The sequence below is a fragment of the Buceros rhinoceros genome, unplaced genomic scaffold (genome assembly GCF_000710305.1).
Source record: "Buceros rhinoceros silvestris isolate BGI_N320 unplaced genomic scaffold, ASM71030v1 scaffold4061, whole genome shotgun sequence".
NCBI lineage: Eukaryota > Metazoa > Chordata > Aves > Bucerotiformes > Bucerotidae > Buceros > Buceros rhinoceros.
This window is the reverse complement of record NW_010395806.1, coordinates 8,502-22,605: the sequence shown is the minus strand read 5'-3', so window position 1 is coordinate 22,605 and position 14,104 is coordinate 8,502. Positions and strand designations below refer to the sequence as shown.

Below are 14,104 nucleotides of genomic sequence, written 5' to 3'. Positions count from 1 at the left end.
ATGAAAGCTAAAAGTTCTTAATAAGTCTGAAAAAAATATGCCATCTTTCTGGAGACACACAAGAAGGAACTGCAGATTTAACTGCCATTGCCCACATCTGACAAATGCAGAACAAAAAGGCGTGACTAATGCAATGATTGCGAAGTACAACGCATCATGCCTTAGTGTAATAGGTCCTTCGCGTTGTACAAGCATGCATTTCAAAAACACCCATGTGGTGTGCTTTCCTAAAAAGAAGTTGAGTTACTCGTATCTAAAGCAACACAGCGTCTTCCCTTTCAGGCATCCGCCATGCCGCAGTACAAGCTGACGTACTTCAATCTGCGAGGACGAGCAGAGATCAGCCGCTACTTGTTTGCGTATTCAGGCAAAGATTATGAAGACCACAGGATAGAAGCAGCAGACTGGCCCAGCATCAAACCAAGTAAGTAGCAACAGGATCTTATATCTGAAGCGCTGCTAGAAACGCTGTCAGAAAGCAAAGCGATTGAAGAGGTACCTATATGTTTCATGAGAAGAAATACGTTTGATTCCTGTCTTTAATTAAGCCTATGGGAATTTAATTGACTAGGCAGCCAAAATATTGTTCCTGATGTTCTCACAGAAGTATGGATCCAAATCTTCAGACAATCTAAAATGACTTACCTGCCATCATCTAGCTGAGCTTTTACTCCTTATCAATGCAGTTTGGCTTTTGTCTGCCTAAAGTTAACCAAATGCCTGCTAATCTTCTCAGCTTCTTTTGAGGATTTGGTCTCAAAGAAAGACCACACAACAGCCTTCAACCTGGTTTTAGAAAGCCAGACTGGAAATAAGTGTCATGAAGGATACTCCTTTACAACCAGGAAAGTCTTCAGAGAGGGAAAGTGATGCAAGAAAAACAAAACAAACCAGCAAAGATACAGCAAAGAGAAAAGAACAAAGATCAGAAGAGTTAGTAGAAAATAATTGTTTCTAAGAACAAGCCCTACCAGTCCTTGTAAGAGTACTCTGCAGGCTATTCTACCCCATCCATTTCATGCTCTTTAGTTAAAGTAACCTCTTCCCAGCTATTAAAGCTATTTGTTATTTCTGTTCATTAAATTAGCCTTAGTTCAAATGAAACAGATCTTGAGTTTGGGAACTGGTGGTATGAAATCAGAGATATCTGTGTCTTAGTTTCATGGATTTGGCCCATGTGTTGCTACATGAGCTATGACTTTTCACATCCAGAATCACAGAATACTTCAGGTTGGAAAGGACCTTCAAAGGTCTAGTTCAACCCATCCCCTGCAGTGAGCAGGGATGTCTTCAGCTAGATCAGGTTGCCCAGAGCCACATCCAACCTGAGTTTGAATGTTTTCAGGCATGAGGCTGCTACCATCTCTCTGGGCAACCTGTGCCAGTGTTTCACCACCGTCAGCGTAATAAGATTCTTACTTATATCTGGTCTAAATCTCCCCTCTTCTAGTTTGAAACCATCACCCCTTGTCCTGTCACAAAAGGCCCTACTAAAAAGACTGTCCCCGTCCTTCTTAAAAGCCCTCTTTAAGTACTGGAAGGCCCCAGTAAGGTCTCCCTGGAGCCTTCTCATCTCCAGGCTGAACAACTGCAACTGTCTTAGCCTGTCCTCACAGCAGAGGTGCTTCATCCCTCTGACCATTTTTGTGGCCCTCCTCTGGACCCCCGCCAACAGGTCCATGTCTTCCTTAGGTTGAGGACTCCAGAGCTGGACACAGCACTCCAGGTGAGGTCTCACCAGAGAGAAGTAAAGCAGCAGAATAACGTCCTTTGACCTGCTGGCCGCCATGCTTCTTTTGATGCAGTCCAGGATATTTTTGGCTTTCTGGGCTGTGAGTGCACGTTGTCAGCTCATGTTCAGCCTTTCATCCACCAGTATTCCCAAGTCCTTCTCCTCAGAGCTGCTCTCAATCACATCATCTCCCAACCTGTATTGATACTGAGGGTTGCCCTGACCCAGGTGCAGGACCTTGCCCTTGTTGAACCTTACGAGGTTCACACAGGCCCACTTCTCCAGCTCTTCCAGGTCCTTCAGCTGTGTTAACTGCACCACTCAGCTTGGTGTCATCTGCAAACTTGCTGAGGGTGCACTCGATCCCACTGTTTATGTCATTGATGAAGATATTAAATAGACCCCTGAGGGACACCACTTGTCACTGATCTCCATCTGGACGTCAAGCTGTTGACCACTGTCCTCTGGAGGTGACCATCCAACCAATTCCTTACCCTCCAAACAGTCCACCCATCAAATCCATATCTCTCCAATTTAGAGAGAAGGATGTTGTGGGGGATCATGTCAAAAGCTTTACAGAAGTCCAGACAGATGACATCCATAGCTCTTCCTCTGTACACCAGCGTAGTCACTTCATCATAGAAGGCCACAAACTTGGTCAGGCAGGGCTTGCCCTTGGTGAAGTCATGCTGTCTATCTTGAATCACCTCCCTGTCCCCCAAGTGCCTTAGTACAGCTTCTAGGAGGATCTGTTCCATGGTCTTCCCACGCACAGAGGTGAAGGTGAGAGGTCGGTAGTTCCCAGTGTCCTCCTTTCTATCCTTTTTAAAAACGGGTGCAGTGTTTCCCTTTTTCCAGTTACCAGGGACTTCACCTGACTGCCAGGACTTTTCAAACATCATGGAGACTGGCCTGACAACTACAGCAGCCAGTCACCTCAGGACTCTGGGATGCATCTAATCATGTCCCATAGACTCATGCATGTTCAGGTTCCTCAGGTGGTCACAAACCTGATCTTTGCTTACAGTGGTAATGACTTTGCCTCCATGTTGCCCATCTTGCAGTCCGTCAACTCAGGAGGTGTGAGAAGAGAGGCTGTCAGTGAATACTGAGGCAAAAAGTTGTTCAGTACCTCAGCCTTCTCTCTGTCTGTTGTAACCAGCTTGCCAGTCATGTTCAACAGAGGGTATTCACTTTCTTTGACCTACCTTTTCTGGTTGACATACTCATAGAAGCCCTTCTTATTATTCTTCGCATCCCTTGCCAAGTTCAGCTCCAGCTGTGCCTTGGCCTTCTTGACACCATCCCTACAGGGGAGTGTACCTATGCTCTTCCCAGGATACCTGTCCCTGCTTCCACTGCCTGTGCAGGTCCATCTTGCCCTTTAGTTTGACAGCAGGTCTCGACTCAGCCATGCTGGTATCTTCCTATCCTCGTCTGATTTCTTGCACATAGGGATCGAGAGCTCTTGCACTCTATGGAAAGCATCCTTAAAGCCCTGCCAGCTCTATTCTGCTCCCAGTGAGGAGCAGAACAAAATGAAGAATAATGCCTTTAGTTTGGGGGAAAGGCACAGCTAATGCACAAGGTGATTTCCGTTAATCAAGCAATGTTTCTTGACAGGCTGTCACACCATTTAATAAGCCCAGCCAGCAGGCTACAAAATTCTTCTAGGGTGCAGTTAGATTTGGTCTTTCTCATAATGTTTGCAGAGACTTGAATAGTAAATACTCAAGCAACGCATGACAGATACTCAAGCACCAAACAACAAATACTCAAGCACAGCTGCTTTCCAAGTGGCAGCTGAAGCCATCTGTGGTGCTCAAATCTAGAAAACACTGGTGAACAATCCACAGAGAGGAGTGTAAATGAAGCAGTGGAAATGGGATATTTTCAGTTAGGGATGACTGACTTCATAAACCTTTTCTTTGTAAGAGCTTAAGCATGTTGACCATGTGGTATAGCTTATTTCTGTCCCACTGCAATTCTCAGGGAAGCAGGGCAGAAACTAAAGGTGAGATTGAGAATTCAGATGAACTGAGGAAAGCTCTGCATAGGCCTTTTTCATACTTAACTATGCACATACTATTTGCACATACACACACCCACTTATGTCCTGAAAAAATGTTCAGAGAATATTAACAAAGTAGAATTCTATGTAGAGTTTTGAATACTGATTTTTAAGTGAGACAAATTAAAAAGACAAAGTGTGAGTAGTGACTTAAAAGCTACAGAAGCATTCGTATCCTAGGACAGGATGTTCTAACAGCAGATCTGTCAAGGCAAGGCAAAGGCATCTCTCTTTGAATATTGATGATGTTCCCAACAACTGAACCAATGGAAGAAAAAATGCAGGAAAATCCTTCCTATGCTTTTCTTCAGTGCTCACATTATGAACCTCCCAGTGAAGCTTTATATGTACATATTTGTTCACTACAGTGTATGCACAGCTGGAACACCATTACCACCAAAAAAACAGCAGCAGAGGCACTCTAGAAAGCTGTAGTCTGTAACTGTATCTGCTGCATTAACAAATGTTGGTCAAGTCATTTAACCTTTGGATGTCTGTTTCTCTTCCTGTGATGTGAAAAGTTTGTTAGCAGGTTTACCAAGGGTTAATCAAGATCTTTATTTTTTTTCTGCGTAATGGCCTTTCATAGCAGCCTCTAGTATGACTGATCCCTGGATGAAATTCCAAAGCAGATAAGAAGTTAGTAAAATGTGGGAGCTGCTGCTCTCAGATTTGTTAAACCATCTGTGCAAAATTTATGCTGGCATAAGAGTTCTTTGAATTTCAGGCTTTTGTAGTCACGCAATCAGCCAGTGGATGGGAACTGGAACGTATTGTGCTAATTGACCAGGAAAACATACACCTACAAAGAAACAGTTGGGTGCATGTCTGAAAGTGCTGTTACATCTCATAGCAGGATGATAAGGCTCTCTGAGTCCTAGCTCGAGAACCAATCTAATGGTGGCATTTGCCACCAGTGGCATCTGCGCTGCAGACAATATGCAAGTTGAGAGGTTCCTTAAGTAAGACAAGCACAGGTATCTTGTTTGTATGCACAACAAGGTAGTGCTCCTAAGGAAATGGCCTGGAGATCAACTAACCGATGACTACCTCTTTCTCCTTCTCCTTTGTGAAGCAATTCTTACTCATGCTTTTTCCAGACAATAATGTCCCACAGGCAAACCATTGAGCAAAACTCTGAATAAAGGGTAGCAACGGGGCTTTGCAGTAAACAGCCTTACACTGTACAACAAGAGCAAGAACCACTGCTGCACTCTGCCCTAGGGTACCTAATCACCGACCTTGCAGGCCGTGAGCCAACACAAGAAGTGGTTGCTAGGGACTAGGTCGTATAGGGTTAGTGTGTCTGAACACCACAACAGCATTGCATACAGCAGAGATCCTCCATTCTCCATCAGGGAAACAAACCACTTGCATTCTATACTATCCTGAATCTTCAAAATGTGCCTCAGCTGCTTCTGTGGAGGTGGGCATTGAAGAGGAAAAAGCACTAGTCATCAGGAAAGCGGGTAACAGTATCCCTGCCAAGAAAGTTCTGTTTACTGCTGTCTCCAAAATAAATACAAATTGAGGGGATCCCTCCAAACCACTGACCATACACAGGCATACTTCACTCTGTTGAGAGATCTTCTACACTACTGTCACTCATATTCTGCATTCAGATCTTTCTTGCGAAGCTCAGGGTTTTTTTTTTTTTTTCCATTTTGCCTGGACTGGGTCTACTTCAAATGGAACAGGAATAAAGCAGCAGATTCCAGTGAGTCTCATCCCGGTGAAAACCAAAGGGTGGTGTGTAGCAATGACAAGGGGAATTACAGCTGCATTTAATGTAACAGCAGCTAATGTAATAGGAGGCTGGTATACCACTTATTTTGCAACCTTGAAAATCATTAAAATTGGTTCAATTAATTGAATTAATTATGTAATAATATACTGAAGTGAGATTAAGAAATACCACTCAAACTGCTATGCACACTTGCATACAGTATATGTTTGCATTTACCCACTTGCCTATGAAAGATCTGAAACCAGTTTTGACTGCAGTCGGCAAGTACAGCCTAACGTTCCTCTTTTTAAAAACTTCAAGAATTATGCAGTAATATATAGGAAAAGAAAAAGACCCGGGGAAGAGGAAACTTTGTTCTCTTAACAGGCTGGGACAAGCAGAGTCTCTTTTTGATTCTTGAGCTACTAAGGAAACAAATCAAAGAATCTGAGTTTCTCTAAGAACACAAGGAGTTAGGTCTCTGCAATAAAGTTAAAATTTCTCTGTCTCAACGTGTTTTTTTTCCCTTCTGTCACTAATCAGGTCATCTTTGGTAAATTTTCTGATTACTGATTTCAGGCAAGGATTGTAGTTCATACCAGTTTATAATATAAACAAGCTTAAGCAAGCTAGTAATTATCAGTGTTGACTAGCTTTAGTGCAGAATTTTAAAAAACCAAACAAATACCAAGTAGCAGCTTTACACAACCCTTCTCTCTTTATGTAGTCAATACTTATTTAAATCAGTAAACAAACTCACATTTTACATTTCCTTTTGAACAGACGTTGACTTGCCACTGCCACCATTGAAACCACACTTAATTCAAGATCTGTGCACTGGCACATGCAGCATCTTTATTACCACATAATAGGCTCCACACAGAAAAGCATCCTTGCACTGATGTAAGTCATTATATAGCAGAAAATTCACTGTACAGGTGCACAAAGTTACTATCCCCTCGAGAAACTAGGCTAGCACACAGCAACAGCTAGTGTTCTGTGTCTCATTCAGGAAATTTGAAGCAATGGTTATTACACAGACTATCATCAAAGCAAAAGATGCCTTCATCACACTGGCGGCTCCAACCATCCCATAAACTGTTTGGGAGGGGTGGAACGGTGCTTGAAATGTCCTCAGGAAACCTGACAGATTATTGCACTAAAAATACTTCCAAGATAATAGATAAATCTTGAGAGGCAACATCAGCAGACAAGAATTCCTCAAGGGAGCAGTTGTCCTGTTTCCTGTGTGACTTGCTGCTAAGCTGTGGCTCTAGCTAAGATGTGTAAATGGCTATCTTCGTGTAAAAAGTAGGGCTTAACAATCACTTCCAAGGAGAAAAGGAATTTAATAGCTACAGCACTAAAACTGGACTGAGACTAGATCAGAGCACCATCCTGGTCATCCCTTTCTAGAAGATATGGATCCTCAGTGTCTCCAGCTCCAGGCCAATCACTTCCCAGGGGCCTTGCTCCTCTGCCAGCCTTATTAAAAAAAAAAAAAAAAAAAAAAAAAAAAAAAAAAAAAAAAAAAGCATCTTTCATATACCTCTTATTGGTAGATGCACAGTATCTCTTATATTTGTTTCTCGTGGTCCAATTTAAATACAAATGCAAAGGCAAAGGAGAACTTATTTGAGTGATACTTTAGTAAGAAGTATGGCTGTGACATTTGTTTTTACCCATTTTTCACGATTCAGTTACCTCACTATAGCATCAATCTAAGCTGCTTGATTTCAAACCTACTAATTATTCAGTTTTGAGAAACAGTCAAATGCTTAAACACAAGCTACTTAGCACCAAGGCCTTGGAAAAAGGAGAAAATTGAAAACTGTATCTGCATAGGGGCTCCTCGCTTGCTGGAGGAGAACAGTGGTGAGAAGCATAGCACAGCACTAAGCAGGTTTCTCCACTCCAACAGCCAACCAACCTAGCTGCCAGATGTGGAGAAACTGTGTTCGGCTCTGTGATGTGTTTCCCATCTCTCTCCTTGGCAAAGAAAGAGGCCCACATGAACACCATCCTCTGAGTTGACCCCAGGAGGATAAAGTGAGGAGCTCATGGTCAAAGGCAAGACCTGGACACTAGTGAGAATCTACAGGCATGCCAGGATGGGAATAGTTATAACAGCCCTTAGGGACTTAATAGGATGGAGACAATTTATAAAGACATCCTTGCTTTTAACACACACCAGGCCTCACCTCCCCTGCTTAGTATCCAGCAGAGACTATATAAACATCATGATTGTACTCACAAAAGCGAACCAAAATTCAAGTATGTATAAAAAGGAATTCATCCAACATCTAAACATTGCACAGATACTTCAGTGAGTTCTTCCTAAAATGAGAAGAAGACTGCAGATCAGTCTGACTGACACTCACCCTCTGGCAAGGTTTTCTTCATGGGGAGTGTAAAGTCTGCACAGATTTCATTCCAGCATGCAATGCTAAAAACAATGAATAACCAAGATAACAGGAAAAGCAAGCACTTGCTGATCAAAGTTCAATTTAAAGAAGACTACAGGTTTAGTTATCCAAACAGCATGCTTTTAAAAAAACCCTGCCCCTCTTTTCAGTGAGTTTTCAATCTAAATCTGGAAGCCAACACAAGTGTTCATAGCCCCTTCTACTTCAGATGACCAGCAAAACAAGCAGAAACTAAAAGGAAAAGGTCATATATTTTGTGCATGCCCGAGAAAAGATGCTGTTTATATGATGATAGCAACAGATTTCTGGTTTTCCTTCTTAAATCGTATTTGCTCAAGTGGGAGTTGGAAACTGCGCAAGACAACACTGTTTTGAAAAACATGGAAAGAACATCCATATGGATACACAGGAGTATAAACTGACGTAAGCACAAAGCAGCCTCCTAAACTGATCAAGGTTCAAGAAAAACTATCAAAGTGACACACACATCCTTCCACCACTTTGATTTAACTCTTTGTTCATAACCGCTCTCTGATGCACGTTGATTCATTATTCTCCCCCCACCCCTCCCCCCAACCCTCATTCTACCCAGATGAGATCCCTCTCATGCTCTGGCTTCATGTGCCACCTCTTTCACCTGCTGGTCTAACATAGGAGCTTGGCAGGAACTGACCTCTGTTTTGTCCATCTGGAGTCACACAAGCCACGCTTTTTACCAAAAATCTGTAACATTTATCAGTTTTATGACAAAGCTGATATGCATGATGCATTCGGACATACCCAGAGGTTCCCTGAATGTGTGTTGTCCATGAACAGAGCTAAAGGCAAAAGCACCACAGGAGGCTCAAAGCGAAGACACAGAAGCTTCAAAGCAAGACACAGAAGCCCATATCCACGAAGCTAAGGGTGACATGGCTTAAACTCACGTACTGACAGATGGTTTTCTCCGCAGTTTGGAGGCGCTGAGTAGATAGCCTATCTGTGGGGTTTACTGCACTTCAAAAAAAATGGGCTACAGGCAAGGCATCCAGAGGCAACATGGAGGTCATTTGCCAAACCCTGACCTCCCCCACCAGCAATCAAACTGCCCTCCCAGTGTGAACTATCTTTGCATCCTTCCTCAGGATGAACTACATGACAAATCCACCCCACTGTTTTCCACAGGGAAAACTAAGTCTCCAGTTTTCACAGGGAACACATTCCTGATATAAGCAATCTCCTGGTTTTGCTATAAATTTGTCAATATAGGAAATTGTTCTTTTAATTTACAAGAGCAAAAAAGATACTTCACTGCAGGTTACTAAAAACTTTGGTCTTGTTACATGAATTTTAGATAATAATGTTTCAAAGGCAAAGAGATTTTTTCCTAAATTTTTCCAGTCTGAAAATGCAACTTTATAAGCTGTTCTACCTTCTTCTCTAATACAGAGGTGTACTGTAAATATTTTCTGCCCCTTGACTCTTCGCCATTTACTTCAGCTGTAAAGCATCCTGGATATCTGCTGTACTTTCTGGCATGCAAGACTAGCAGGCCATGCACTTAAGAAGAAATGACAGAAGATAAATGACAGAAGCAAGGGCTTCTTAAAACGAGAGACAGATATGCACAGCACAATTGTGCTTTCTTCAGACCTCTCAGAATTGCCCTCATTTGCAGCTTATTGACTCAGTACTCAAGCAAAGTCAGTGCACGAGCATATACATGCACTCTATCAGCAAGAAAAAAACCCCCTACATCTATATTCAAATCACAGTTTTATTTTCCTGATCTTTATAAAAAAAGCCAAATAGCATTTTGAGCATACAAGAAAGGAAGGAACATCTCACATTTACAATGTTATTCATTTAAAAGGCCATTGTTCAGTAATGATGACAATAGATACATATGCTGCCTCTTCAAAAAAACCCCAATCCTCATTATAAATCAAAGCATAATGTCTTTCGGACATTTCACACAATGTGCAATAATATCTGCTCTCATTTATTAATTTTATACTTGCATTATGAATCAGGCAAGTGTATGAATATTTCTACTGCACACAAGACAAACCTGTGTTTGTATATTATTAAGTGTAAACTGAGTTTCTTTTCCAGGAAAGAAAAACCAGATCTTAATGAAAATAGCTCAGCACTGAGGAGGAAGTACTTTGTAGACATTACTCATGTTTTCAAGGAATGAATAGCAATTCCCTTGAATTCTGTGGACTGCCAGGAATCCAGAAGTGATTCCTGAGAAACAGAACATGAGAGATTACTACCTCTCTGACACCCAACTGCCTTTCACACTTCAATCCATGTTCCTCAACTGTCAGAAAGATGCTTCCCTCCTTTTGCTGTAATCAAGGGTTTCTTAAAAAATAATATATCTATACAAAAAAAATCCCCAAACCCTAAACCAATCAGCTTTCATTTTCCTTGTATTGACCGACAAAGTGAAACATCAGTCAAAGCTGTGGCTTTTAGTCTTTCCCCTCTGTGTAAACACTGCAGAAAATCATCTGTTCAGTTTCTAGATGAAGCAATTGTAGTTTCCCAACCTGAGCAGCAATCACTGTGTTTTGACAGTTATTGCTACAGGGGCTGGCTTAGTCATGTTGACCTAGCCCCAACTGCATCAGCCCAGTGGCAGTCCTACTGGGACCTCAAAAAAAAAAGGCAAATTAACTCCTTCAGGGGTGGTGGTTATTGCTCCTGAGCTGCCTGTTGTCAGGCATTGGTGTACAGGCTTGTGTAGTCTGGGCTGATCTGAAGATGGCTGTAGGGTGACCATGCTGCCATGTCCAGCAGCCACGTGCGTTTGCATCCCTTCTATTACTCACTTGAAAGGCGCGCTGGTATTCTGCGTAAGCAAACATTATTTCACAGCTCTGGGGCTTTGGAGGCAATGATGCTCGGGGCACTCTGTACCATTAATCCACAAGGTAGAACCAAGGCTCTTCTCATGTTTACAACCAGAGAGCTTTTCAGCTTAGCATTTGGAGAGGCATCTTTTCCTCTCTACATTCTCAGTGAAGCAATATGTGGTCTTGCCAGGACCTTGCTGCCCTCTATATAAGAAACATACGAAGTCTTCTGTGCAACAGGTTTACAATAGTTTCAATAACCACTCGCAGCACATGGTTTCTGCCTGGGGTACAGCAGCTAACGCTGTTTGAGCTCTCTTGCTTCTGCTAGTCATCAGCATCGAAATTTATACCAGCTTCGCAGTGTGCTGAACTTAGGAAAACAAAAAGAAGGTATCACGCGTTCTGTTTTCAGATGCAGAAAAAATGCACAAAGGAGCCTGCATGGTTGTGCAGCTGTCGAAATCATTTTGCAGATACAGATTTGACATCTAAGAACCTGTACCTAATGTGATTCACACACCACATCCTAAACCACAGGGCCACGTGGCAGTGTTCATTGCTGATGAAGTTGCCTTGATAAACAGGTCATGAATGCAAGAGGTTTCATTATTTTCCCCTTTTCCTTCAGAACAAAAAACCTCATGCAATGGAATTGTCATTCCATCTGTCCCATGAAGACAGTTCTGAGTTTGAAAGCACCTTCCAGGTTTCCAACAGCCAACTTTTCTGCTACTGCCCTTTTACATTGCAAGACAATCTTAAGATGGGCATACATCTTATTTACATAAGGTCTAATCCAGATGAAAACCTTGTACAATGTTATGGATATGACCAACACTTGCAATCATGTACCTGGATTTTATGAAATAGCTTCCTTTGAAAGGCAGAGATTTAAAGTTCCTCCAGTGAACAGCACTGGGTTCCCAGGAGTAGATTCTTACCAGCCTAAACACGACAGTTTTTCACAGCTTAAGCTTTGCTCTGAAGTTCCAGCCCCATTTGATATCATGCTAGTGGCTTCTCCAAAACATGGCTTATATCCCTAAAATTACTTTTTTTTTTCTTTCGGTCCATGCATTTCCCTCCAGAAATACTGCAAAACTGTTAAGTACTATGACAACGCATACCCTCCGAGAAGTAGAGTGCAACTATTGCAGACTCACACTGTTATGATTCAAATTTTGGTTGTTTTTCTTTTTTTTTCTTCCACTTCCAAGCTATCCCATTCGGCAAAATCCCTATTCTGGAAGTAGATGGAGTTGTCATTCACCAGAGCCTGGCAATAGCAAGATACCTTGCCAGAGAATCAGGTAACATATGTAACTATTTTCTTGCTCTGTTCTGCACCCACCTTTAATGCTCAGAAAAAACACATCCATAGCAAAAATAGGAAAAAAAGCAAATAACAGCTTGGCAAGCCCAACCAAGTAGTTAATACCAGTGTGGTAGTACTGGTACTAGTGCTTTTCCCAAGCACAAACAGCTACTCTTGTTGCACCTGTAGTTTTTCTGCCAACACCAAGCTCTGATCACAGAAATGCAGCATACCACATAAGATGGTATTAGAGGTGCCACTCAAAGAGCAACGATTTAAAAAGCCGCAAGGATGCTGTGTGGTAGCTTGCCCATGTTCAGTAGCCTTCCTTACCATAATTTGGTTCCAATTTTGCTCCCTTGGTCGGGACTGCTGTGGCAATCCTGATGAGATATCAGGCTACAACCCCTGACGTTCCAAGATCGGAAAGAAGGAACAGAGCCGGGCACATCTGCCAGGATGTTGTACAATAGGACTTAGAGTCACTCAAATGTCATGAGGAAAAAAAAAAAGGAAGAAAAAAAAGTTCAAAGTAACAACCTGTGGTGTGAAATGCTATGATGTTCAGAGCAGAAGACAGCTGAACTCTGTATTTGCGCTGTAAGTGTCTACACCTAAAGGAAGACTCAGAAATAATCTTGTTTTATGCCCGATTGACTTTCCCCTCTGCATGCAGTATCTGGGGTTTTGGGTGACTTCTTCAGCCAATAAACTTTATAGTCACCTGTCACTGCATGACAGAAAGCATGTACTTGTGGCTTCCTTAAGGTTCTCAGGGTAGTTTGCCCTGGAGCTAAACTTTGAGCTGTCAGCCTAACCAGAGAGAGGACCAGGAGGAGGAGGTTTTGTAAGCATTAGAGATTATCACTCATCAGGCAGAGCAGTCTGAAGCAGATTCAAGCAACAATTCTGAGCTGGCAAAGAGATTAGATCAGACAGTGACATCACTTGCATATTGAAATACTGACATGCTATGGAAGTACTCAACTAGTTAAATGAAGTGATATAAGACTCAGTAAAGCAAGTAATCAAAGAGAGTAGGCACACAGCTTGCTTTGTCAGCAAGCTGTCATTCAAAACCATCTGCACAACTGGTCTGGCTGAAGGCAGACATGTTTGTGGCATGCTGAACATCAGCAAATTGGAGAGGGGGGCTGGGAAGCAAATGCTATCCTACGTTTTTATGCTCTGAGAAAAGAGATGTAACCTGCCTTTCAAAATAGCTCACGTTTTTCCAACTGAGGAAACAAACCGATGTGCAGAGCGTTATTCTTCAACCACAACGTATTTTCAAGCATGTCTGCAATACTGTGTTCCTGCTGGTTTCCTCCATCCTTGAATCAATCTATTATTTGCAAGAGAAGAGAATAATGACCATCCACCTGGTAATGAAAACCGGTGAGAAAGCCTGCCTTCCACCCACGCTGCCTCCCTCAACGTCTCCCATCAGGAGGCTGATCTGAAGCTGTGGTCCTTTCACAGTCTGAACTTACGACTTAGCCATTCCCCTGACGTCTTTTCCGTTGGCTTGCAATAGCCACAAAGGTTATTTTTCTGGAGCACACTGAGTTCTGGAGCACACTCAGGCCATGCTGTTCTCCTTTTGGCATTAGTCACACTGTCAGCTACAGCAGGAAAAAGGAGCACGCATGGAGGGGGGTGGGGTGGGAGGTGGATCGTTTCAACTTCATAGTCAAAACTTGCTAGTTCTGCCATTAAGTCTGCATACATGTCACTAATCCTTTAAAATTAAGAAAAGACATTTATATGTGTCCATCACCAATAAGTCTTTACTGAAAGCTCACAGAACTTGTTACCCAAAAGGGAAAAAAGTAGTAGCATTAAGAAGACTGCAGGCAAGCCAAAGGACAGCAGGGGAGGAAAGCAGATTTGTAAACAAGACAAAATTCAGCTAAGGTGCCTGATTACAAAGAAGTAATCGAAAGCAAGCAGGATGTCAAGAAAAGGTTCTGATCAGGGCTGTACGG

The 14,104-nt window shown here is 42.4% G+C and overlaps 1 protein-coding gene across 1 annotated transcript in view; it reads left to right on the top strand.

The window, feature by feature from the left end:
- The first annotated feature begins 291 nt into the window (after window positions 1-291).
- Window positions 292-14,104, top strand: part of HPGDS (hematopoietic prostaglandin D synthase) — an 18,993-nt gene continuing 5,180 nt past the window's right edge. Inside the window, exons 1-2 of the mRNA XM_010145659.1 lie at window positions 292-424; window positions 12,019-12,111. Of these exons, the coding sequence (XP_010143961.1) occupies window positions 292-424; window positions 12,019-12,111 (226 nt within the window). The remainder of the gene's footprint in view (window positions 425-12,018; window positions 12,112-14,104) is intronic.